This window comes from Panthera onca, chromosome E1 (assembly GCF_046562875.1).
Source record: "Panthera onca isolate mPanOnc1 chromosome E1, mPanOnc1 haplotype 2, whole genome shotgun sequence".
NCBI lineage: Eukaryota > Metazoa > Chordata > Mammalia > Carnivora > Felidae > Panthera > Panthera onca.
In genome coordinates this window covers 55,995,706-56,021,769 of record NC_138352.1, presented here as the reverse complement: position 1 = coordinate 56,021,769, position 26,064 = coordinate 55,995,706, and the positions used below count along the sequence as shown (strand labels likewise).

General features: G+C 45.0%; 2 protein-coding genes and 1 long non-coding RNA gene across 12 annotated transcripts in view; 1 reads left to right on the top strand and 2 right to left on the bottom strand.

Moving 5' to 3' along the window:
* Positions 1-1,444: 1,444 nt before the first annotated feature.
* Positions 1,445-15,420, top strand: LOC132687696 (uncharacterized). Its single transcript, XR_013551981.2, has 3 exons — positions 1,445-1,551; positions 4,902-5,068; positions 15,247-15,420. It is a non-coding gene; the product is annotated as an uncharacterized LOC132687696 (long non-coding RNA).
* On the bottom strand, positions 7,123-25,818 carry CDC6 (cell division cycle 6). Of its 6 annotated transcripts, XM_081791275.1 has the most exons (13): positions 20,697-21,009; positions 17,013-17,200; positions 15,427-15,708; positions 15,104-15,303; positions 14,677-14,852; positions 14,166-14,272; positions 13,577-13,716; positions 12,582-12,682; positions 12,347-12,466; positions 11,370-11,434; positions 8,927-9,129; positions 8,375-8,515; positions 7,123-7,831 (listed from the first exon to the last, which is right to left on the bottom strand). In XM_081791275.1, exons 2-13 carry the CDS (start codon positions 17,185-17,187, stop codon positions 7,742-7,744), a joined length of 1,800 nt encoding a protein of 599 aa, XP_081647401.1. In that variant the 5' UTR covers positions 17,188-17,200; positions 20,697-21,009; the 3' UTR covers positions 7,123-7,741. The 6 variants fall into 6 exon arrangements, with proteins under 6 accessions (XP_081647401.1, XP_060502132.1, XP_060502129.1 ...); XM_060646149.2 differs by lacking the exons at positions 12,347-12,466; positions 20,697-21,009 and adding an exon at positions 25,736-25,818; XM_060646146.3 differs by lacking the exon at positions 12,347-12,466.
* Positions 21,111-26,064, bottom strand: part of WIPF2 (WAS/WASL interacting protein family member 2) — a 50,095-nt gene continuing 45,141 nt past the window's right edge. For all 5 annotated transcript variants that reach the window (XM_081791277.1, XM_078437172.2, XM_060646158.3 and 2 more), the window contains one exon: positions 21,111-25,956. In XM_081791277.1, the coding sequence (XP_081647403.1) occupies positions 25,916-25,956 (41 nt within the window). In that variant the 3' untranslated portion in view covers positions 21,111-25,915. The remainder of the gene's footprint in view (positions 25,957-26,064) is intronic.

Below are 26,064 nucleotides of genomic sequence, written 5' to 3'. Positions count from 1 at the left end.
CAGGGACAAGGACGCTGAGCAGGCATGGCAGAGGAAGGTGGAGACGGGGCTCAGGGGAGAAGGTGTGGAGCCCCAGAGGAAGAAAAGCCTAGTAGAGAGATCTGTCCTCTCTGACCACAGGCTCTCTGGCAACAGCCACCACCGGCATTAGGGTAATTCTGCAGCCCCTAGGGCAATAGCCTGCCTGATTCCACCATCCCCCAGATGGGCAAGGAAGGATTGGGGCGAGGGAAAGCCAAAGCAGAGAGACTGACCTAGATTTAGGAACAGAATCCCATCTTAGAACCCCCACTCCCACCCCAGCGGAAACTACCATTTGCACTGGGTTTTAGAATACATTGTCTTATGGGGCCTTTATGGAGGTGTCCCTATCAGGCAAGCGGGGCTTGCTACCAATAGCCATTTTTACAAATGAAGAAACTGAGGGAGATAGTCTGAGACATTAGTCTGCTGTCTTCCTTGTATTAGCCTCACTGAAATAAATTCCCTTCTTTGTCAAAGAAAGAAAAAAAGAAAGGAAGGAAGGAAGAAAAAGAAAAGAAAGAAAGAAAGAAAGAAAGAAAGAAAGAAAGAAAGAAAGAGAAGAGAGAAAGAAAGAAGGAAAGAAAACTGAGGCTTCAGTACAAATGCACATACCTGTTCACACTCAGAATCTCTACTTTGCTTCCTGGGTCAAGAGCAGAACTAAGTCTGAAGTCACTCCATTATCCACCCTTTCCTACAAAACCAACCTGTTGGGGATCCAAGGAGTCATGGAGACTGCAAAGCACACCCCACACCTAGATAGAGTTCACAGTTGGGGACAGGGGACATGCTGCCCACTCCACCACAGAGAGCTAGAGGGGCTCCCCCAAAGTGTGACCAGTCTTTCCTATCACTCTCCTCCCCAGTCGGCTCTGCTCAGAGGCGATATACACACATTCACACAGTTACTCTGACAGGTCATACACCCCTCCTGCAAACCCACTAAACCAGAATGAGATGCCCTAGATCTTCAGAGAGCAGGCTTTGTCAGCCCCCAGCTGGAGGGAAAAATAAGCCACTGTAAACAGTAGGTGCCATTCAACCCTTTCCCAGAGAGCCTGCAGGAGGGCAGAAGCTTTGGGGTAACACCAGGAGCCTGAGGCTCTGAAAGCCAAGGAGCCCAGGGAGCTGGCATGGCTGGGTGGCCTCCCAGATCTGGTCCACACCCCCTTCCCCAGCCATCTGGGCTGAGCCTGTTCTGGCCTGGGCCACATTCTGGGATCTCTCCCCTTCAATGCACGCAGCCACCTTTATCCAAAGCTTGTAGATTTAAAATCACATGGTCTACACACACACACACACACACACACACACACACACACACACACACACACGTAGTTGGGGGGGGGGGTTCTTTGCAATAGGTGCTGAGGTATTCAGTGATGGGGGCTCTAAGCTGAAAGAATGAAAGAACTTTCCCTAGAGGAACAGGTCACCAAAAACTGCTCACAACCTCCACTACCCTCCAGCAAAGCCTTTAGCCACCTGAGTGTGAGATCTGGAAAGGGGCATTAGTTCCCCTACAAGGTGAGTAGGGAGTTGGGGGCAAACCAAAGTCCCAAGCTCTTGGGGCGGGGAGGCCAGGAGGAAGCGAGAGACAAATCCCCCTGGAAGGCTCTGGTTCCTCTCCTGCTCCCTCCACTATCACCCCAGCACGGTAAATTCTCCTGTCGAGGTGAGGTGGGGGAAGGGGGATTAGGCAATACTGCAAAGGAGGGTGCAAGGGCGTGGGGCCTGGGCAGACCTTCCCCCCACTTTCCATTCTTAGCCTGAGATCGGGGAATGCCTGGGAGGGAGCGCGGGAAGGGCGCTGCAGGGTGCGGGGGGCTCCGAGCTCTCAGACACCCCACTGTTCCCAGGCTCCCACCTCCCCGGACCACAGTGATCAGTGGGGGAGGAGGGATGGGGAAAGCCTGAACTGGCGAGAGGGAAACGACCAGATCAGCAGCGGAGAAGCCCGGCGGAAGGCGGCCGAGGGGGAATTGGGAAGGGGCGTGCGCGGTCCTACCTGCTCAGGTGTGTGCTGGCAGGGGGGCGATGGGGTTCCCAGGAGAACCGGGGAAGCCCTCTCAGCTCGATTCAGGATTCCCCCCTGCTTCTGGGTTAGGCTGCTGCAAGAGGCACGGGTTTCCGTTGGGTCCTAAAGGCCACTCGGCAAACAGTAAGCTCTCCCCGCCCTCTTCCACCAGCCCTGGCTGGGTCAGCGGGTGCAGAGCTGACTGATGGGGGGAGAAGGAACTCACTGGGAGAAAGCAGGGTGTCTCAGTCATGGGCTGGAGACCGGAACAGTCCTCAGTCTCAAATACACAGCACATGGATGACTTTAGCTGAAGACAGGATAATATTTGACAAGAGGAAAAGGACATTTCTTCCTTCCTGCCCCTAGCAGATGATTTGGGCTTTGATGTTGAAGATGGGGGTTAAGATTTCCTTCCTTACCACTCCTGTTAAGCCACTTAGCCATTGAGAATTTGGGGATGGAGGTATGCATTTTGGACAGGTGCTCACTCCTATCCCGCCCCTCAGAGACATAGCACAATCTCCCCATCCCTCCCCACTATTCCTAAGTACCTAGGACGCCACCCAGGGGAGGGGAGGGCGATTTCCCCACAAGTAAAAGGGCGATGAGACATCCATGGCAGTTGGAAACTGGTAGTTTCATATCTTGGCTAGGGTGTGTGTACCTGGGAGTGTGCTAAAGTGGGCAGACATGCACATACAGATGAGAGTATGAGCAGGTGGAGCTGGGGGGCTTTGGGTTACATCTATCACCAGAAATGGCAATTGTCAGCAGGAGGAGATTCAGAACACATAGGGGTCAACCAGTGCCGCTGCCCAGCCCTTAATCCTGAAACTTTACCAGAATGAATTCAGTAAAGAAAGAGTATTTTCCCAGCTACCATTTGGGATAAATACAAGGGACAGAGGGACCTCAGCACAATTAGATCAGCTTCAAGGTTACAGGCCCAGTTTAGGATAGGTGATTTTCCCAAGTACCTCAAAAGGAGGCACTGGGGTTTGGGTTTGGTGGGCCAGGGAAAGGTGGATGGGAGGGCTGCAGAGGGCTGGAGTGAGAGTATTTTGCAAGGAGAATTGCATGCATCTCCAGCAGCAGCAGCAGAGCAGGGAAAGTGTCATGGGGTGAAGGGACTCTGTGGGGCAGGAGGTAGTCAGGGACAGATTCGAGGGCAGGGAGAAAGTATGGCCTCTTCCTAGAAGGGGAGAGGGCAGCAGTGTTTCACCCACATCTTTCTCCCCCTTATAGGAATTACTGAGGAAAGGAGCTAGACAGGAAGGATGGAGGCCCCAGGGTGGAGTCCATGGGGTGAGCTCAGGTCAAGCCTTTCTCCCTAACGTGCCTCAGTTCCCTCCCAGCTGTTAACCAGGGCTCTTGGTTCTTCCCAGGCAGTTAATGAGTGTTTACAAAAGAACTTGGAGATCCTCAGATCTCAGCTGGGCCGCCACTACAGTTATAAAGCCCAATAAGGGCGAGTGTTATTTGGAGAGGGGAGGAGTAGGGCAAGAGGGAAACGGACTCCTCTCTTACAAACTAAGGATAAAACCGAGCCCAGAGAGGAGCGCAAGCCTCAGCTGCCACAGGATATCCTTGTGCCCAGGGACGGAGGTCACGCACCCCAGTACCTCCAACCACCACCAAAGGCCGGCCTCCAGCTAACTGCAGGCAGAACCCAGACTAGCAGCTGGTCTTCATTAACTCCAGCTTTTTTTCACCCCCCACCGCGAACCCAAGGCTTCTGCAGGCCTTAGCTAGAGGGGGCTGCCCTAGCCCGACCTTGCAGCTGACTCGGGGACTGGGGGCACCGCACCAAAGGCCAAGTTACCAGCTGAAAATAAAGTTGAAGCAAGATTCCCTTTCCCCATGGGGAGCAAGGAGAGAGGAAAGAAAGGAGTGTGGGGGTGAGAGGGTGGAGGTGGGGGAATTTAGGGCAAACAGCAGGCAGTGAAGTCAGCTGGATTGAGGCCCAGAAACCCCCACACCCTGGGGCCAAGTCTTACTCCAGCTTTGCTTTCAGCTTGAGTCTTGGCTAGGCCCCAAACTAGGGAAGGCCCTGGCTGCCCCTTTCCGCCTCCCTACCCCCACCCTTATTAAATACACATTTTATCTCTCAGCATCTTCATTATCTTAACTGAAGGAGACAAGCAGTGGATGGCGGCAGCGGAGAGCGCGTCGGGAGAGGGGGGCGGTGTGGGGAGCAGGCGCACCCTTGTTATAAAGTGCTGATCTAGCTCTTTCAGGCAGTGTGGGAAACAGAGGAGGGATCAAAGAGAGGGAGGCTGATTCAGAACTCAATTAGAGCTTTTTAAAAAAGGAGCTGGCTCTCTCCTTTCCCCAGTCTTCAGACAGCCTCTACCCAGGCCCCTTGCGCCCAATTAGCTTCTACTGCCAGTGCCTTGGGGCTGGGGTTGAAAATCAAGGGAGGCCAGAGGGCACACCTTCTCCCCCTACAGAATGCACTTCTGAGAAGAGGGAGACCAGTGTCGTTTGCAGCATGAAGGGGAATGTCTTAGAGGGCACCTCAGATTTTCAGGAAGAACCTGAGATCACCACTTTCTTCAAAAGTTACAAAGTGGGACACCAAAGGTGTGTTCCTCCCTGATCCCTTGCCAAATGGAGGCAAAGCTTCCGGCCAATCCCTAGGGACACTAGGTAACATCCAGACAGGTGCCCATCTTCCCAGCCCATGGGTAGGACTCCCTCTCCCCAAACCTGAGGCTTCCTGGGAGCAGTGTGGAAGTTGCCTCAAGCAAAATGCCACTACATCAGAGGGAGCGATTGGTACGCATCTGTGAGACCAATAAACGCTCCACAATGTGTCAAGACACATCTTGTAAGATGGAGCACCCTTCTTTTACAGGGCCCTGCTCCACCTCCGTGCAGAAACACCAACAGTGTTTACCTTCTGATAACTGGCCTCGAGATGGAGGAAAAGGCAGTGTTCATTTATCCGTCCATTCAATGACTGTTTACTGAATACCTACCAGGTACCCCACGCTGTACTAGGTGCTGGGGACAGACACAAAGGTAAGTACATCTTGGCTCTTTCTTTTGGTCTCCCTCGGTAGTCAAGGCAACACCTCTCAATAGATATTTTTGAAGATCCTCAAGAAGTATCTCAATCCTACCTCCCAGTTCTTATTGGTCAATCTTAAAAGGGCACTTAATAAAGGCAGGGAGCAGTGGGTGGGGGGTGGGTAGCAAATAGAGCTCTGCCAATATTTTTGATCTCTGGGTAGCTTGGACCTCACACACTCTTGCCAGTTAGTTATCTACCCACAGGCAAGTCTTCACTGAGCCAGAAATGTCAGCGGCAGCTCTGGGGTTGAAACACACCAATTTTATTGTGTCTATGTTCTTTCCATGGCAATACCCATCAACACTCTACGGAAGCTTAATCTGCTTCTGTGAAGAAATATAAATCAGGATATAGACACACACCCCACCACCTTCAAGAGGAAGAATGTAGGTCAGCATCTTTGCCACTACTCTATGTGAAACAGGCTACAATCCTGGCAAAAACTAGTAACCACAAGTCCGGCCCATCCCTCTAAAAATCCCACTACCTTCCCATAGCTCTCAGCTTCAGTGAGAAACGCCAGTAAGAAAAGCACTTTCTTCCTCCTCTCAGTCTGCTCTCTGGCTGTCTGAATTACACTTAAGACTTCACTGACAAACATACATCAGCTTTTGCTCCCACAAGGGCAGTGGAAGCCAAGCAGGGACTCTAAGTCTGCTTCACGCATCATTGACAGAACCAACCCTGTTCCAATTGCTGAAGTCTTAAGAGCAGCAATGACCTAGAAATTGACAGTGGGGGGAGAACTGAAGGAAAGGAAACTAACAAACCAGTACACAAAAAACCCTATTTCCAAATACCAGGGGAAAGGGAGAGAAAAGAGGTAGAAGGGAAAGAAATTTGGCCCTTTTGAATCTGCAAATGCAATCTTGGCTCAGAGCCATGGAGGATACATAGCAGCCCCACTGCGAGTCAAGCCATGTTCCTGACTCAAGCCCTACAGTTAAGAGAAAGGCGCCAAGCCTCAAACACAACGAGGTGGGGAGGCCGCTCCTTTTTGGGCAGGATCCTACTGTGGACACAGAACAGACAGCAGCTGCCCACAGTGTGGAAACAAACTGTAAAGCAGTCACGTCTCTTAAGGCTGCAGCATCCAATAAAATGTAATTTAAATCAAGCCTCGCATCTGTTCTCAATCCCATTCAGTCTCTGCTTTCCATCAGCCTTCGGACAATCTTTGCAATTATGCTTGTTAACCCTTGTAGCCCCAGACACTCTCAGGCTTCTAGGTACAGAACTGTGTTTTCCACTCACAGATGACCCTCAGAGGGAGGGAGTAACCTGGTAAAGGTGAGAAGGCGAGAACGACATTCAGACTCTCATGTACAGACAATGCTCTGCCACACCCACCGGTGGGTAGTGTTCATTTCAGAGGGCTCTCTCTGCATGTCCTTCTTCTATCCCATACCATCTGCCGTGGCCCAGATCACATTACAAGGATACAGTGGGCAGCATGAATGAAACACTGGCCAACAGATCATTTGTACAATATCAAGTTCCCCAACTCAAGTCCTGTCCGAGAGGTAAAAGAGCTCAGTGAGCACAGACTTGGTCACTGGCTCTCAGACCATTCACATCGCACATGGTTTGCATTCCAAGCATCTGCTTGAGTTATATAAAAGTATAGTAATCTCCCAAAGGGATCAAACTGGTTTTCTCCCCCTTCCCTCAAAACTACCCCAGCCCCAAGCCTGCAGTTTTAAGGTAGTCAGTGTTATAATGGTGCCCTCTGGTGTCCCCATCACAAATTACCATTTAATGCCACTGGAAACCAAATGAAGCAAAGGGAAGACTTGAGTAGCCACATGGATTAATTTATCTAACAAGACTGGAAAAATCTGAAGCTCAGATGAAAATCCAACCCCAAACGAAAGCATCTGGAAACAAGTGGCTTCATCTGAGGGCAGCTAAGACTGTGGGACAGTTTGGGGAGAAATTTTCACATGGTTTTCTGAAAGTCTGAGCTCTCTTGAAATGTGCATGCTTAAAAAGACAAAGGATGCAACTTGAAAATAAATATATTCACAATCCGTACAGTTACTGTCCCTTTACCACCCCCACAGCCTTGGGAGTGCCCAAGAAGCTCAATGAGTCTTTAAAATGTCACAGTGTGGAAGCACTTGCAACACAAACACAATATCCTCCAAAAAGAAAGAAATTCTTTGATCAAATCTCCAGATCTCCACGTGGACTTGCTTATTTTCCTGCAACATCCTTTTTCTCTCTTGTTACTCTAGCCCCAAGGTTCTTTAAAATATACCAATGTCTGAAGAAACTAAGAGGTAAATACAAGCACATTCCACAACATAAATCTTGTGTACTGCAATACAAGCATATTGGTTAGAGATACACAAGAGGTGGAGGTAGTGAATATAATTAAAAAAGGTCTACTTGGTAATTTTTAATGCATAAAATAAGACCCCAAATTATTATTCTGCACTAATATTCATGAATCCATAGATTAAAATTTATCAGTTTCATGTTAAAAAAAGGTCATATTGTTTTCACAAATTACCATTGAATGCCACTGAATGGATAAAGTACTAAAATGAAGACTCCATAGATCTCTAAATGCCAGCTGGATACTTTCAGGTAGCGTCATTAGTATAAAAGAAAAGAATTTAAGGCAATCCAGTAGCTAAGATATTTCCGATTAAAGCTTTGTCTTTTAGAGCATGCTCTACTTCCTTCTCTTCAATCTTCAAAGACACCTGGAAAGAAGAGAAAAGGACTTTTCATGGTGGAGAACTCACAAAAGTCAAGTTTTTATTACACACATTTCTACCATGTTGAACTTCTGTCACAAGAGGCAAGAAGTCAATGGCCCGCAGAGAATGCTTCATTCATACCATTGTCCTATCCTCACAGATCTTTTTTTTTTTTTTTTTAATTTTTAAAAATGTTTATTTATTTTTGAGAAACAGAGTGCAAGCAGGGGAGGGGCAGAGAGGTAGTGACAGATCCAAAGCAGGCTCCAGGCTGTGAGCTGTCAGTACAGCTCAGACAAGGAGCTTGAAATCACGAACCACCAGATCGTGACCTGAGCTGAAGTGGGATCATGACCTGAGCTGAAGTCAGATGCTTAACCGACTGAGCCACTAGGTGCCCCCCATCCTCACAGATCTTAAACTCTACTTAACAAAAAAAATTGTTTACCTAACTGTGGTCATATTTAAATCTTTACTTTAGCAAAAGATAATCTCTCCAAAACATGACAATTAAAAGCATTATCACAAAGAAGCAGTTAGTTGTACCTTTGTGAAGCGGGTTTCCTTGTTTTTCTTTAATCCTAAAATGCCCCTGGCCTCCAAGAGCCCTGAAAGTGACAAACACTCTGACTGGTCCACAGCTGCCACCTGCTGTTTGCGACAGACGTTACTATAGGCTTCATGTAACTGGGAGGAATAAGGAAGAACAAAAGTTGTTTAAAAGTTCTATCTTTTGTAACTTTATAATCTTTTTTTTTTTTTTTTAAATTGTGAGTTTGCATTTGTAGGTTATCTGAATACCCTAATTTTCCCTCTTTTCAATCAAATCCTCGCAGAGGCACACTGTAGACATTGCCAACAGACTGTACTGTAATGCAGGAGAGGAGCTCTATATATTTCTTAGGGAGAGGAAGAAATGGAGAGGAGGAAATTAATGGGAAATTCTCAACCACAACCCAAGGGAAATAAAGCCAGTTGCCTTTTATATGGTACCAATATTTATTCTTATTGTTAAAAATCCATTTTTAATTCATATCAGCTGGAGCATAATAGGCCTTTTGGACAATATCTGCTCTGCAAAGCAGATTCTCAACTCACCTTCCCCAGAGTGACCTCTTTGATTTTCAGCTGCCTGGTCAAGAGCAGCAAAGAGCAGACCAATATCTTCTGCTGAAGGGGGAAGGAATCTTGTGCCCCTTCTTGGCTCAAAGTCATTCTGTTACCATCAACTTCTGAGATGACTTGGGATATGTGAATAAGACCAACCCTCCTGGGAACCAGTGACTCAGAGGGCGATTTACCTAAAAAGTAAATAAATCAAGCTTAATTAAAATTTTAAAATATCGTGTGCATTGAGACAGACAATACTAAGTTTTAGCTGAAAGAAATTCAAGTGCAGTCATGTGGTGGCAAAAGTGGAGGTTCCAACTCTGTGACTAGAAGCCAAAGGATGAGAGACAATGCTATCCTTAAAAATATGATGACTTGGAAAATTGGGTTTTCCTCTTTCTGGGTAGAACGGCAAGCTATTTTGTCCTGTGGAATGCAATTTAATGTCAGGGAGACAAAATCCACCTCAGGAAAGAAGGACTAGACAGAAAACTACTGTATTCTGCCTTGGAAGTTCTTAGTATCTTGAAGATGAAAAAGAACAGAACCTTAAGGCAAGGATGATTGTGCATGGTAATTAAGAAAGGAAAAAGAAATTGTAAGAATTACCTAATATCTTGAATCAAATGAGTGGCTAAATGTGGACAGTAAAGGGAATCCTACATAATTCTTCTAGATAGCCTCCCCAAATGACCTTTGAGGTTTGGTTCACTTGCCTAAGCTGATCTACAATAGAGCAACACTTGAGAAAATGTCATTGGATATCTTGGCAGATAGCACCATCTCGGAGGCGGGAGGTTGGGGAACTGCCAACAAGATGCCTAGGACTGTGGCCTCATTGTTTGGACAGAGGAAGGATTTGCTCTGTAACAACCTTTGCCTAAGTTACTTCCTCAGACCACGTGCAGTCACCCCGAAGCAATTTGCTTCTATTTTGTTACCACAAATGGGATGCTGCTGTGAACTAGCGGTAGTAGAGAAACTGGAGATCACTGATCAAGTAGCTGAATCTTAAAGTTGAAAGGAATTTAGAGGTCTCTTCTTGCTTCCTACCCCAAACAATCCCAACCAGTGATCATCTATCCAGCTTTTGTTTGAATATCTTCAAAGCTAGGGAACCCACATATGTGTCAAAGAAGCCCAGTTACTGCTATTTACTAGAAAGTGCCTTCTTACATTTAGTTGAAATCAGCCTCCGTATAGCTTTCTGGAGCCATTAAAAGCTAATCACACATACCAGAGGTCAAAAGACAGGAATGTAGTTAGTCTGATAATTTATGCCAGAAGCCTACAACCTCCTTTAGCTATGTGTGTGCCAGTGGTGCTCACAGGGGCACTGACAAGCCTAAATGTTATTGCTTGAGGAAAAGGAATAATCTGAAAAGTTAAAGAGAAACCAATAACCTAATCTATGCATTGGTATATATTACCTACCATTAATTACCAATAACCTAATCTATGCATTGGTATATATTACCTACCATTAATTAGCATACGCTCTGAATTTGGCTACTTCTGAAATATTTTTATTGATTTCCTTTCAACAAATTGATGAAAAGGAAGGGAGGAAGGGAGAGAAGGGGAGAGGGGGAGAGAAAAGAAAAGAAAAGAAGAGAAAAGAAAAGAAAAGAAAAGAAAAGAAAAGAAAAAAGAAAGGAAAAGAAAAGAAAAGAAAAGAAAAGAAAAAGGAAAAGAAGAGAGAAAAGAAAAGAGGGAAGGGAGGGGAGGGAAGGGAAGGGAAGAAAAGAAAGTGAGTTTTCTATGGAACTATAGTGCTAGAAACAATTTTGATAACTCTCAACCACTGCAGGAGTGAAAGAAGAAACAATCAAATCAGACTGTCTTGTTTCTAAAGATTAACACTGGATATTAAAATACTGACAAGATACGTAGTTCAGGGCCATTTTACATCCGCCATGACTAAGAGAACAAAGCTAACGGAAAGGAAAATTAATTTTGTCATTTTTCTAACAGCCCACTGTAGCAATATCATGTTTGTATCTTCACCCTCCTACACATGTGTAAAGGCTTGAGATATCCCAAGTTGAACAAGATTCTCTCACTGTCTGACTCTTATTTACTGGGCTTCCTTTTCACCTATATCAAGACCTAAAGTGCACTCAACACAAGAACCCAGAGAGAAGCTGGGCAAGCCTTATTGTCTACAATTTTCATTTCTAGAGTTTAGAAAGAAAACTTACTATGACCCAGCCATTTCTATAACACCCTGGGGAGCTCATTTCCAGCAATGCATGGACTACAGTACTGACAGGCCAGACTCAAGTAAAGTAGATGAAATTGACCAAAAACAGAGAATACAGAACAGGATAAGTGTGGATTTAACTGTGTTCATTTCATCTTTCTACCCCTTTCCTCAGAAAAGTTAAGCTTCCAATTATAAAGGAAGACGGGAAGGAGATAAACTACTTACATTCAGACAGCGGTTTGAGGATAGTCTGGCTTTTGACATCCGACTCTACAATTTCAATAGCTCTCCTATAAAAAAATATTTCTAAAATTAATTTAGGCTGAGCCAAACCAAACACCACACCAAACCACCAAGCTCAAAAACAGACACGTGTTTTATAATTTCAAAGCCCCTAAATGAAGCTGGGTTATGTCTCAGCTAAAGGGGACTTAATTGCCTTGAAATAATTTCATGGACCAGGGAATCTGAGAAACTTCAACACTATATGGTTTCCTCTTATAGATGCCAAGTAGGTCATCATACATGTGGCCAATAATAACATTCTGAACAAGGAAAAAATGTCATGGATAGGAGAGAGGATATGTGGGTGGGTGACCGACTACAGAGAGCCAGTACCACCCATACGCACTGGAGCTAAAAGGGGAGTCCTTGGCTACATATACATATGATACATGTAGGCTAAACCACACCAGCCTACATGACAATTGCTCATAGTTGCAGTCTTTACCCAACTAGTTTGCTGACTAGGGGAAACTTTCAAATCCAGGATCATGCCATCTAGCAATAGGCAGAGCTTACTCTCCCACTGCTGTCTCCAAAGTACTTTGCCCACAGGAAGCCATAAGCCAGGCCTGGATCTTTTGCATGGCAGTAGGGGGAGGTTGGACCAGGGGCCAACACAGCAAGTATCATTTTAATGGACCCAGTGTCCCTACTGGGAAGGAAGAAATTTCATCAGTCAGCACAGAGGCTTTCCCCAGCAGGAGGGGCAGAGGATGGGAAGGGAGAGAGAGGTCTAGAGTACAACTGTGGGGGACCACCAACAGGAGGAAGGGGTGCTCACAAAAGGAAAGGAAGGAAAAAAAAGTCTAAAGGCAAAAATGGTTCAGGTCCATAAATAAACCTGCTTGAGACCAGCTAATGGAAAAGTAAACTGGAGTCTTTTTTAATACAAATGTAATTAACCAATCTATAATCACCACAGGGAGTGCCAGCAACATCTCATTTGTTTCTCCCTCTGTAGGTAATGGACTGATAATGTTTCAGACATTAACACGGTGGAAATGCAGAGCTCCCCACTGAGAAACAAGTCCTCCTTTCTGAGTGTAAGAAGTGGCAGAATGCAGCCTCTTAAGCCACATTCACTTGAGTTACATGAGACAATTAACATCATTTCTTTTTTTAATAAAAGTAGCCGACAGTGCCATAACTCACCTGCAAACATCTAGTGCTTTTCGAACATCTCCTGAAACAGCAGAGACTTTTCGGGCACAGAATTGAATTGCAGCATTGTCCAGAACCTGATCTCTAGATACCTTTGGACAAGACATAGGGGATGACAACATGAAGTATAATATTCCCCCTCTCTGTAATTTAGGTCCCTGATATACATATTTTCATGTTAAGTCTAAACTTGACTGGCCACCCTTTAGGATCTAAGAGATGCCTTTTTTGCTCATAAAGTAAATGGAAATTTCACACATTTAAGCATTCTGTAAGCATGTACTTGAGGTTCATGAATGGGGAAAAAAGGCAATCAGAAATTAGCAAAACTAAACTAAAATAAAATCTATTTGGTCATTTTCAAGAGAAAGTTTTTTTCATAGGCCCTATTTTTAAAGGCCATTTAAAAAGGATTGAGGGGCAGGGCGCCTGGGTGGCTCAGCCGGTTGAGCATCCGACTTCTGCTCAGGTCATATCTCGAGGTTTGTATGAGTTCGAGTCCCACAACAGACTCTGTGCTGGCAGCTCAGAGCCTGGAGCCTGCTTCAGAGTCTGTGTCTCCTCCTCTCTCTGCCCCACCCATGCTCATGCTCTGTCTCTCAATAATAAATAAACATTAAAAAAATTTCTTTTAAAGGATTAAGGGCACTTGGCTGGCTCACTCAGAAGAGCATGCAGCTCTTGATCTTAGGGTCATGAGTCTGAGCTCCACATTGGGTGTAGAGATTACTACAAATACATAAACTTGAAAAAAAAGAGGAAAAAACAGTATTGAGTGATTCTTCTCTTATTTTTATTCCAACACTGAGGCACCCAATAAATGGAGCCTTGGGTGGAAATTCATATAAAAATGTTCTCACTATGGCCCACAAGAACTCCCTGCTAAGGAAAGCAATCTAAGCAAAAATATTTTAGAATGACTGCTAGGCTTCCCCTCCAGAGCTGATCCAAGAGATACATAATGTGGTACAATAGGTGGGACTTACCAGATCAAGCCGATCCTGCAAGATAGCAGCTATCTGATTTTTGGTATAAGGTGGGAAGTTCAACAGCTGTGGCTTACATTTTTCTCTAGCTTGAAGCCTCGGCAGAATTCTGTCCGTGAGATCTAGGGTATTAGCAATACCTGAGGAGGAGATAAATACTACCAATCATCAAGGTCAAATCACCTATAAGGAAAACTAAACCCTTTGAAAGCTGAACAAAATTTCTAGTTATAATCCAGCATTCTAACTGTTGCTTCTCACTTGCCACCCACCCTCCACCCATACTTATTAGGTAAGATGTACACAGTCACCTTAGAATGCTCTGTTCAAGTTAGGTTTAGAATTGTTCACTAATAAATAGGACCAGATAGTCCAAAAATCAACGGTCTCTGAAATGAAGTATTATAGCATTTCTATTCAGACTTCACAAAACTGATTTTAGGTTAAAACTACTATTATTTTGTAGTAACTTTCATTTTGATAAGAAAGCAGAAAGCTGGCTTAACATAAAATAGGTGATAGAGAAGATGAAGCGATTAAAAAAGAATTCTTTAGAACCATCCTGTAACATTAGCAACTGAACACTAACCAATCAGCACCAATCGAGAATTGCTTAACCATGGCCATTCGAACAGCGTGTACAACACATCCTGCCCTTTGCTGTCCAGCTGATCCACCTCGTCCAACACCAACACACTACATATAAAGAGAAGTGATTAGTATCCATGTTCACCTTAAGTCTCCAATCTGTGAGATCTGGGCTGACTCAAGTCACATTCCTACAGCTGACACCAGTTTGGAGGTCATAAGCTGTCCTCTCTCCAGTCACTGTTACAATGATAACCCCCACCAGCACATAAAAGTAACATACAGGTTTTTCAAGCAATTAGTTTAAAAACATTTTTTCCAATTTAAAATTAGAACGTGTATTTTTCCTCTCTTCTTTCCCTTTAAGCATATGTAACTACCTCTTGTACAGCAAATATAGGAAATGTTCTTTTTTTATACAAACTGATAAATTCAAGAGACTAGAATATGAGTTTGTGGGCAACAGACCTTGCAGATTTTTATAGAACAACATGCAGCAGAGCAATACTTACATCATGGGGCCCTTCTCTGCAGTCATATGGTTTTCCAGTTTCTTCATCATGTCCTTCCCAGCTGGCCTGCATACTTCTTCCTGACAAATCTCCTGAGCAATAGCTGGGAATACAGCCTGGGCAGTCCTCAAGGACATGCAATTCAGCATGATAGTTTTAAAGCCTTTCAGTTCCTTCTAGAAAAATGCAAACATGAGAGATATTTTGCCCTCAGATAAAGGTTTGATGGGACCTAAAGCGTCTTTGAGGAGTTAAATGCATGTAAGAGAATAAGTTCTACTTTCATTTAGAAAGATTTAGACAATGAAACTAAAAACATCTTATTTGAGGGAAGACTTCAATCTCCTAAGCATGTCTGCTTTTTCTTAACCCTTAATAACCAAGTGTCATTTTAGCAAGAGCTTCATATTTCAGACTTTCAGTGTACCTTGAGGTCTTGCAGAATTCGGCTTAAGCAGGCAGTTTTTCCAGTTCCAGGAGGACCAGAAAGATAAAGACTTCCAGCTTTTTTCCCACAGATGTGCTCCCTCAGGAAATTCCTGATGACATTCATCTCCTTTTCCCTGGCAGGCAGCCGATCTGGGACAGCTGTATTCAGGACCAGCTTTGCTTGCTGGTAGCAAGTGCCTGTGTCAAACGTGAAAGGACAATTAGATACAACAGAGGAGACTAAGAAGATCCACTGGGTTTCATCTGGAGTCACCAGCTTGTTTATGAGGCTGTACTAACAGCTGACATGTGAGAACGAACCTTCTTGCTTGAACAGTCTCATACATGCAGATTCTTTCTCCAGTGGACATCTCTGCTCAGAATTTGTTGTAATCTCTTGACCTTTTCGAACTGAGGAATGTATTTTGTTTTGGTGAACTCTGGCTTGTTCTCTTTTGCTAGGAGACTTAATTGTCAGCTGATTGTCAAACACCAATCTGCGCCCCTTAGGTGTATGGAAGCGAGGGGGGCCATTCTCTTTCTTGCCTTGTTTTGGTGGAGAACAGGGTGGCAAATGGGGAGTGTTGCATAGATTATCATCACCTGAAATATATTAAAATCAAAATACGGTCATTCATAGTAGTGGATAGTAAAAGGACTTGGAACATCTCTGCTTTTCTCAGCAAGAGTCAAATTTCCATAATCAAAACCACCAAAATAAAATGCCTCTCATCTAGAAGCAAATACTGGCCACCAGATGGCACCACTGAATCTTACTACTATTTGGCAGAAAGCAAACGGGTTTAGTGGGATGAAATTTTTAACATTGCTCTAAAACAAGGTTTGTCAGTCTTGGCACCATTGAGATCTTGGACCGAATAATTCTTGTAGGGAGCTATCCTGTGCATTGTAGAATGTTCAGCAGCATCCCTGGCCTTTATCCACTATGCCACTCCCTCAATTGTGACAACCAAAAAATGTCTTTAGATACTGCCACATCACCCTTCATTTAAAAACAAAAAAACAAAAAAAGATCTAAAACAAGACAGGATTGCCAACTACTGTTCTAAAACAATCTTCTATTATTTTGTTTCTATTAATTTCACCATTAATGAGGTGAAAGCTTCAAAATACTATATAAATAACTGCAAGGTCATTTAAAACACTGACGACTAAGTTCAAAATTAAGGAACTGGGGGCGCCTGGGTGGCGCAGTCGGTTAAGCGTCCGACTTCATCCAGGTCACGATCTCGCGGTCTGTGAGTTCGAGCCCCGCGTCAGGCTCTGAGCTGATGGCTCGGAGCCTGGAGCCTGTTTCCGATTCTGTGTCTCCCTCTCTCTCTGCCCCTCCCCCGTTCATGCTCTGTCTCTCTCTGTCCCAAAAATAAAAATAAAAAACGTTGAAAAAAAAAAAAAAAAATTAAGGAACTGAATACCAGAACTGTTAAGCAGTTCAGAAAGTGACCTCAACACGGAGCTTAACTCTGAAGTTCAGTAAATGAATTTAGCAACTATTTTGAAAATAACCAAAGTGAACAGAGTGGTCTTTTTTTTTTTTAACTAGTTTAAGAACACAGTGGTCTTAAATGAACTTAGGAAGCTGCTTCAAAGGACTAGGCATCTTATTATTGAAGAAAGAGAGGTCAAGAGCTACCAGTCACAGGGTGCCTGGGTGGCTCCATCAGTTGAACACCCGACTCTTGATTTGGGCTCAGGTCATGATCCCAGGGTGGTGGGAATCAAACCCCGAGTGGGGCTCTGTGCTGAGCGTGGAGCCTGCTTAAGATTCTCTCTCTCCCTCTGCCCCTTCCCCCCACTCATGCTTTCTCTCTCTCTCTCTCTCTCTCAAACTAAACAAACAAAGAGCTACCAGGCAAAAAGTTGTACTGCTATAACGGATAGCTTACCAAGACGTTTTCTGGGGCTGAGAGGCAGAATTTTTACACAAGAACGGCGTGAGGCCTGGACATTGGTCAGTTCTAGTTTGGTGTCACCAGAAGTTTTAGCTTTGTCCAATGTCCGAGACAGCTTCTTTTTTGGAAAACTGATTGTAGCCTGTGACTGGGATCGGGTTTGAGGCATGATGGCAACACAGCTGGGTACAAAAAAAGGGAACAGGGCAATCTGTCAATATGTAAAAAATGAAGGAAAAGTAGCTAACATGGAATTTATAACTAAGCAACATTTCATAAGTAAATTATGTGATAACAATATTTTAGCATTCAGTTCTACTTCACATCCAAATCTGAGCAATAATAACAAACACTTGCTGTCTACCTACTGTGTGTAAGACGCTGTTATAAGCATTTTATTTTCACTTTAAAGAATCTCTACACCCAGCGTGGAGCTCCGACTCATGACCCCTGAGAGCACAAGTCGCATGCTCTACGGACAGAGCCAGCTCGGGGCCCCTTAGGCACTGACTCATTTAAGTTTTACACACTAGAGGTCGGCACTCTTACTATTCTTATTTTACAGAGGAGAAAACTCAGAGGGACAAAAGCCCAAAGTCATAGCAGGCCAGGCATTCTGGTTCCAGAGCCCAAATTCTTAAGCACTTGAGTGATGCAATAAAAAGTTTATCTTAACTGACTTCTACAGGACTTCTAATTCCCTCACTCCGGGCACGGGGTGTGTCTTTATCACCAGGTTGGCCCAGTACCCTGACATATATACGGTCTTCCCTCCACCCTGCACTCAGTCCTCACGCCACACCTTCTCAACCCCACTCCGAAACATCTCCCTCCTTCGACATTCAGCCCCTTTATTCCACGCACGACTGCCAGGCTACTCCCTTCTCTTACTCCGACCCCAGACCTCTGACGATCTGAGCTCTTCTCCCCTCACTTCACCTCGATCCTCAGGGGGAAGCAGCGGCCCTCGCCGTAGCCGCTCTCCCAACTCCGCTGCCTCCTGGGCCTTAGGCCTCCCCGAGCAATCCTCTCCTCTCCACCTTACAAGGCTGAGTACCTCAGTGCTGGCTCTTTCTCACGTCTCTCGCACACGGCTTCTGGGATTCTTCAGGGCAAGTTCCGGAATAAACTACACACCAGCTGCAGTAAAGCCCAGCCGCACTCGCGCCAAATCTGCAAAGCCGCAGCTTTACCGCCTCCCGCCAAAGCCCGACCAGGCTTCTGATTGGCTGTCGCTAGACCGCCGCGCGCCTTGGCCCACGCCCCCTCCTTCATTTCCAATCCAGTCGGAAGGACCACAACCAATAAGAGAGCCCCAGGTCTCAGAGCCACTGCCAGGCCACGCCCATCGAGCAGAGAGGGATTCTACATCCGGGGCCTCCGCGGGAAGACGCAAGGTTGCGGAGGGAGCGATTCTGGGTAAGGCAAATCGAGCCGGCCGCAAAGGGCAGCGGGAAGTGTAGTCTTAGCTTCAACGCGACTCTGTTTCCATGCTCATTTTTCCGTGGGAGGTGTAGAGATGTGGTTGCCCCTTCTCACTGGCGCACGTACCCATTTTCATTATCCTAATGGTATGCATTTTCAGAGACCTACTACCTGTCATGACAGGGGAAGGGGGGGCAGTTCTGTGTGCCAGGCGTGATACTAGGCGCTTTACTTACCTAATGTTCAACCTGCAAGTCACAAAGCGAATGTGCAGAGGGTTAGAGGTCACAGCATCTTGGTGGCGATGAAGAGCTTAGGACCCAGATTTCCTGACACCCAAACCGAGGTCTTTTTTGTAAAGCTCTACACATACATAAATAAATACAATACACTTCAATCGCAGTATCTCCTTGATTTGTGTTTCAAAGATAAGAAATAGGGCCAGGCCTTTGCTTTTGTTAAAAATAACATCCTGTGCACCTTCTTATCAATTCCATTAATCCACACCTTGTGGGGAGCTGAGAGAATTATGGACCCTTAATTTTAAAACCTTATTTTATGGCTAAACACTGGGGTTTCGGGGCCAGAGAAGACCCCTATAGAAGAAGAGGCAAGCTGAGCTTTTAATGAAAAATATAAATTAAAGGAGTAATTTACAGGCCGGCTTCCAAAGCTAATAACCTCAGGTTCCCTTGAAGGCCAAAACCCAATTCTAGGTGATGGCAGGCATTTATCTTTCATTCTTTAGTTTCAAATGAAATAGAGCAATGAAGCTGAGAAATAGGAACCAATGGTATTACAATCATCAGTTAATTATAATTAGTTCATACAGGAGATAAAGCACAAATACTGAGTGTTTAAGTGTATGCCAGGCACTGAGCTCAAGTATTTTACCTATTATCACCTTACTCTCACAAACATCGCATAAAATTGGTGTTATTTTCATTTTGCAAATGAGGAAACTGAAATAGAGGGCTTGAGTAAATTTGCCCAAAGTCACACAACCAGTAAGTGGAAAAACTGGCATTTGAACTCAGGAAGTCTGACAGGAGATCAAATTCTTGACCACTTAAATACAGGGGGAGGTATTAGATGCAGGTCCTAAGTAAGAAACCTTCTGTGTACTTCTAAATAGGAAGGGATGGGGGTGCCTAGTTGGCTCAGTCAGAAGAGCTTATGACTCCATCTCTGGCCGTGAGTTCAAGCCCCACGTGGGGTGTAGAGATCACTTAAATAAAACTTCAAAAGTAAATAAATAGGAAGAGATGGTGAAGGAGCACATTTTGGGAAGGCTCTCTAGGAGCTGGAAACCCTAAGTGAAGAGACTGACGTGAATGGAAAAGTGTTACCGTAGAATGGAGGCTTTTTGACTTGATGGTATTTCTGATCTCTTAATAGAGCGATAAAACCCGGGAAGCAACATTTACTGTTCATGTATTTTGATAACCTGGCCACCTAAGAACTGTCCTTAATAACCTGAAATGGAAACATGTGTCCAGCCAGCTTTAAGGGGTAGTGGCAAACAACCTCCCTCAGTTACAGTGGGCTAGAGGGAGCCCAGGAAGCAATGAGTACTTAATGTATACATCTTGCAGGCTATGAAAACACTCACCAAGAAGAAAAACAATGGTCCAAAATAAGCCTACAAGATTAAATGACCACCGTGGAAGCAGGCAGAGAATCACAGAATGTCTGGATTGAAAGGTCCCTAAAAGGTTACCTACATGAAGCTCTCCCTTTCCGATACTACAGGAACATGCTGCACATGCCACCAGTTTCTTGCTTCTGTGCCTCTGTCCTTGCTGTTTCCTCTGTGTGGAATGACACACACCATCCTCCCTCCCTGGCTGTCATAAAGCCTTTTAATAAGCTACATAGGTTTCTCCTGGCAGCTGTCCTGAAGTGTCCTCCTAGACTCTGAGCTCCCTGGAGGCAAAGACCGTGTCCTATTCATCTTCATATTGTAGGTCCCTGGCAGAGTAAAGTATACAATACGGGCCTGCTGAAAGAACGGAAAGGACATTCCTGCCAACTGGATATCCACCTTTTTCATGAACACTTTTTGTGGCTGGATAGCATAGAGTCCTTTAAATTTCACACCCCATAACCTAGGAGTGGAAAATTAATTCAATTATGTGTAAAAATGATCCAGACTGGGCTCCAGTGCTGTCATGATGTCAGACGTGAAGCATTTCCCTGTAGTTCTCCTCTGGGGTGGTTAGGGTCTTGAGGTTGACATTTTCCTTCTCTTACCTCTGTCTGCAGAGCAACAGAAGTCAGAGGCAGGCAGCATCCTTGCAGCTGTGGCTGGGCGGGGCCAGGAAATACTTAAACAGGCACATTCACAGTAAGCAGCTGTGTCTTAGTAATAATGACAGTTGACACACTGGAGTCCTTATCACCTGCTTAACTGATAACACAGTAGCATGAGGGAAGGAATCAAATCACACTGGAAGGACCCATCCAGTGCACAACATCCTTGTGTGTGCACCCATGCGCGCGCGCGCGCGCACGCACGCACGCACACACACACACACACACACACACACACAGACTAGCAATACCATCTCAACAGGACAGAGAAAACCTTACAGGGTTAGGAAGTGAAGCTGAGGGTCATTCACACAAAATCTATTTGAGGGCTATTTAAAGTCACAGGAGGAACAATTAAATCAATAAATAGGTAGTTTATTAATCATATTAATAACAATGATGGGTCAAATAATCAGGGATTCAGCCAATCTGTTAAGTATGGATGAAAATGAAAAGAGGCCTTTCCCCCCTCCCTCTCACATGTTTTCATATCTAAAATTATGTGAAAGTGATTCATACACACACCCATAATGAATCAGTATGGGAAATAATTTCAAGACCTTTCCTAGTGATGAAAAGTGCAAGGTAAGCTCATTAAGTCTTGGTGGTGATTATGTCAGCTGACCACAGTAAGCAGAGAATGTCTGGTTCAGTTTTTACACCCCAAGTCAAAGTTCAAGAAAGCCAGCTAAGATTTCAATGCAAAAAGCAGGAAAGGGGAAAAAAAAAAAAAAAAACCCCAATAAAAATAGACACGCACAGTATGTCTGCTCTGCCCCCACCTTTTCTTCCATACCTCAGTCTGAGACTGCCATGCAACACAGGTAGAAAGAAGCTTAAGAGATAGAAGGAGAGGACAAGGCCAGAGCATCTCCTGGGTCCCCTGAAATCAGGTAGGTGGCAAACACTGATGACCAAATCTATCAGAATCACCCAGGTGAGCATGGCTAATGAACTGTGGTATTCAAAACAGCAAGAGGGGAGGAGGGAAAACCCCTCCAGCTACCAGATGCTTCCGCCCAAGTCAGTGCATCTCCCTTCTCAGAGGTCCTAGTCAAACCACTACACTCACTGAAGGCAACAGATTTTCTCCCCTCTCTATGCCACCACTTGAGGCGGCGTTCCAGACAAGAGTACACAGTTTTCAGGTTTTTGTTTTTAAGCAAGGTTTAATCAAACTGCACGGCATCCAGAAGAAAGAAATGTACCAAAGAATCCAACCTGAGACCAGGCTATACATTGTGGGGAGGGAGGGGGCAAAATCACTGCTAATTGGGTGAGGGAGCACTGTAATTGGAGTAGAACTCCAAAATAAGTCATACAATAAATTATTTTTTAAAAAGAAAATAAACTGACCCACACGCAAAGATGGACAGACACACACACTCACGCACGCCACACATGTCACTCTAGTCTTTTATTCAGTGTTGACTATGACTTTCACACTGGTCCCCGTGGGAAAGGACAAAGGTTAGACATGAGAAAAGAAGGCTTGGCCCCTCTGCCACCAGTGGGATGAGATTTAAGACAATTAGAGGAAACCCACTAAGCTGTTAGAAACAAGAGTAGAAAGAAGGAAACAGCAGTTATCAAGGAAGATTTTAATTGCTTCAAAGGGAGAGAGGAAGAAAGCAGAGAACTCTAAGACAAGTAAAGGCACAATGACCGTGGAGTTGAATGGAACCAAATCCTTCCTTCAGTTAAAGTTATCCTTCTTTTTGTATGTATCTTGAAGGTGGCTATAATTTTGTTACATTTTGCTTTTAAGAGATGAGTCTTGAAGGCAGACTTGTAATGCCTTCCATTCCCTAAATCAGGGTGTCTTACAGAAAGCCACCTTGACCACATGGCCAGGGACTGAGATTCAGTAGGGAAAGAAAGGCTACAACTGGAATGTGAAGAATTGGATTTGCAGCTGATCGTAGGTTGGGTTTCCAGAAGGACAGACAGCTCAGTGTAGTGCCATCAAAGGGCCTCAGATGCCCTGTACTCCACCCCCAGAGCTTTGCGGAAGGGAAGGACCCTGGAGTCACATTTCTCCCCCACTCCCATAAGCACTCAGCCTACAGATTATTTCAAGTGATCAGGAGAATTAAAACACACCCCAACCCTGAGTTGCTCTGTAGCAAGTCTATTTACAATTTTTTCTCACCTCTCCCTGGAGGTAAATCTGGGCTTCAAGTTGGGAAGCTGTCAGGGGAGGGAATGCCCCCAGTGCAATGGCCAGCGGCTAGTCTCCTTGCGTTTGCCAGTTAGGAGTGCTGGGATGCATTTCTGGAGACAGCAGCCTCACATCCATCAGGTGGGGTAGCCCTAAACCCACACTCTGGGAGCCCACGCTGTGAGGATGATAGGGTTCTGCAGCTGGAGGAAATCCCCACAACAGAAAAAAACCATACCTGGAATATCAAAGTGATTCGATCCAGGTCTGGTGACCAAAAAAGAGGGAAGAGGGGCATCTAGCTCATTTAAAAACCTGGAAGCCACTGCTCTGCTTCCCAGAAAGGGTGGAAAGAAACAATTAAGTTTTTCCCACTAGAGAAAAACATCATAAAACCAAACCCGCACAAGGGCTTTTAACACAGATTCCTGATGCTTAGTTAGGCAATGTCTCTTCCTTCTGGGAGGGAATAAGGGGGTTAATGGGACTGGGCAATAGTCTCAACATGAGACCACCCAATCTTCCACTGAAGAGACAAAATTCCCACAAGCAGATAAAAAGAGCAGTTTAAAAGGTGAGAAGTTTTAGTGCTCTTGCAGCCAGCCCACCTCAAATCTATTTTACAAGCTTTTTACAACATATAAAATAGATCAATAACTATGAGGATCACATTCCCATTCTTCAATAGTAAATATACATGACAATAAATCTGTTATTAACAGAGGGACCAAATAACGTATAAGGCAAAAGACATTTAAATAGGTACTGTGCCATCAACATGCTCTCAAGAAGAAAATCCCTCTGATTAGATCTAGGCCCAGGCCTTTTTTCATGAGGCCAAGAAAATGAGAATACAATCAATACCCATGTGACACAGCCCAAATGCTGGGGAATATGAGGGATAGCAGGTCACAGAGGAGGATTATCAGCCCCAATGAAAAGCTGGGGTTTGGCTTTTACTTGTGATACTCATTTTGATGCTCTATGTTTGAGTAAAGGAGGAAAAAAAAAAGATATACTTTGATAACATTGTACAAAAGGCATCAACTCCCATTTCAAAAACAAATGGGAAGACTTCACAGTCCAAGTTCAGTAACTGGTCAGCATCTCCCTGGAACTCTGCTGCAGAATTAACTCTTGTAACTCTTTTTCCCTCCACTAGTGCCCTGTCTCAGCTATCCTGGCTTCAGGATGCTAGGGATATACTGCTGGGAGGTAACTGCTAACAGATTTGAAAATAAAAACAATAAAGAGAATGATTAGAAAAGTTTGGTGACAGACCTCACCATGGTTTGTCCCAAGGCCCAATGTAGTCCAGGGGATGGCAGAGGATAGCAGACCCCATACAAATAACCCAAGTTGAGAGCTCTCCCATCTAGCACTGGGAAGACTTGGGTTTCACTGGGCACCAGGCACAGATCCTTAGTCTGTGATCTAACAGATTAGAGAGGTCCCTAAGGCAGTTTAAGCCTGTTGATGTACCTGGTGATAATTGTTAATTGACTCTCCCCATCCATTTCAAGGAATAGCCCTGGCTCTCCTGCTCTAACTCCAAGCTTTGAGCAGTCTCTGCACTTGGCAAGAGCTGTAGCAAACCAAACCAACCCATGTGTAGAACCCAGGGAGCCCCATCCTGCTGCTGGAGAATGGTGAAGTCCCTGTCACACCATCCAAGCTCAGTTCCTACCTAGATTGGGACCCATTTCCTCTGTGCCCTTTAACCAGGACTGGAAGACAAAGAAACATATTGCTGACTGCCAAGGAAGATCAACTGGACTGAAGCACACCTCACCAAAGTCTTTGTGCTTCTTGGCACAGAGGAATCTTTGACTATCCCCATAAGCTTCCTCACCCTTCTCTATTTGGTTGTATAACCCCTTCAGTCTTGGGAAGGCAAGAGTGGTGGAGAAAGGAACAGAAAGAACATACTCAGCCAGATGGGCTGTGAACTTTGGAATAAGTAGGCCTTAAAGTCCTTCGAAGTCCACAGAGCTGATCCCTTCCATGAGGTGCTTCACCCTTCCCTTGTCATCCTGGAGCACCCATGAGGGGCTGAAGTTTCTGAGCAGGACTAAAAGGGCCAGGTGTCAAGGCCAAGGCCTTATCTTCCCATCTCCCATTGCAGGTTTTTGGAGTATGTGAATCTGTAATGAACGAAAAAATGGGACTTTTCTCTTGAGGGAGTGGGCAGTGCAGAGAGGAAAAACATCCCTCAGCCTCAGCACCCTGAGGAAATGGGCAAATGGGCAGGGATTCCCAGAGGATGCAAATGGCTCCTGGTCCCTTTACTGCACAGAAACTGACTAGCTCTAAAAGGATCCCCAGTTTATTTCACCCTCTCTTCTTATTAGATGTTTAGTTCAACTGATTAGTATTTAGTATTTGTAATATCCAACTTCTCCCTGGGGTGGTGGCATGGGGTGGGGTGAAAACAAAACCAAAATACCCCTAAAAAGAAAGCAGAACCGTTTCTTTGCCCTTTTTTCAAACATGACCTTTAAAACAGATCACTTCTCTGCAAATTCCTTTCCTGTTTCACTAAAAATGCCCACCCCCCAGAAGTCCTGGCCATGCCAGCCTCCTGAATGATGAAATAGAATATACTCGCCAAGCTTCCCCCACTGTGGGTAGGAGAAGGTAGGAGTACCATTCTCCACCCTGCCCCAACAATGAGTTCATTCATCACAACAAGGCACCTTTCCCCAAAAGGAAAGCAGGAGACATGGAAGCTTTTTCCTCATCTGGCTAGCAGGGCTTGCAAGAGGAGGGATGGATGCAGGGTTTGAGACCCTCCTGTCAATATAAAGAGTCCAATCACCAAGTCTAGAGACGAGATGCATAGATGGAGGTGAGTGGGGAGGACGCTTGGTGTCTAGAGGTGGGTTGCACTGGAGAAACACGTCAGGAGCTCTCATGCAGGTTTCAGGGGAATGGAAGGGACCATCTGAGCACAGGAGAGGGTCCATCCTTATCCTGAGGAACAGGACCAACCCAGGCTTCACCTGAGAATGGGTGGCAGAGGTGGGGCTCCACGGGCAGCTGAAAAATATAAAAATGAAAACCACACACAGAAGGTCAACCACCAGACCCTGAATAACCCAAACATTCCTGAAATAAGAGACAGGCTCTTTAAGCTAACCTTTAAAA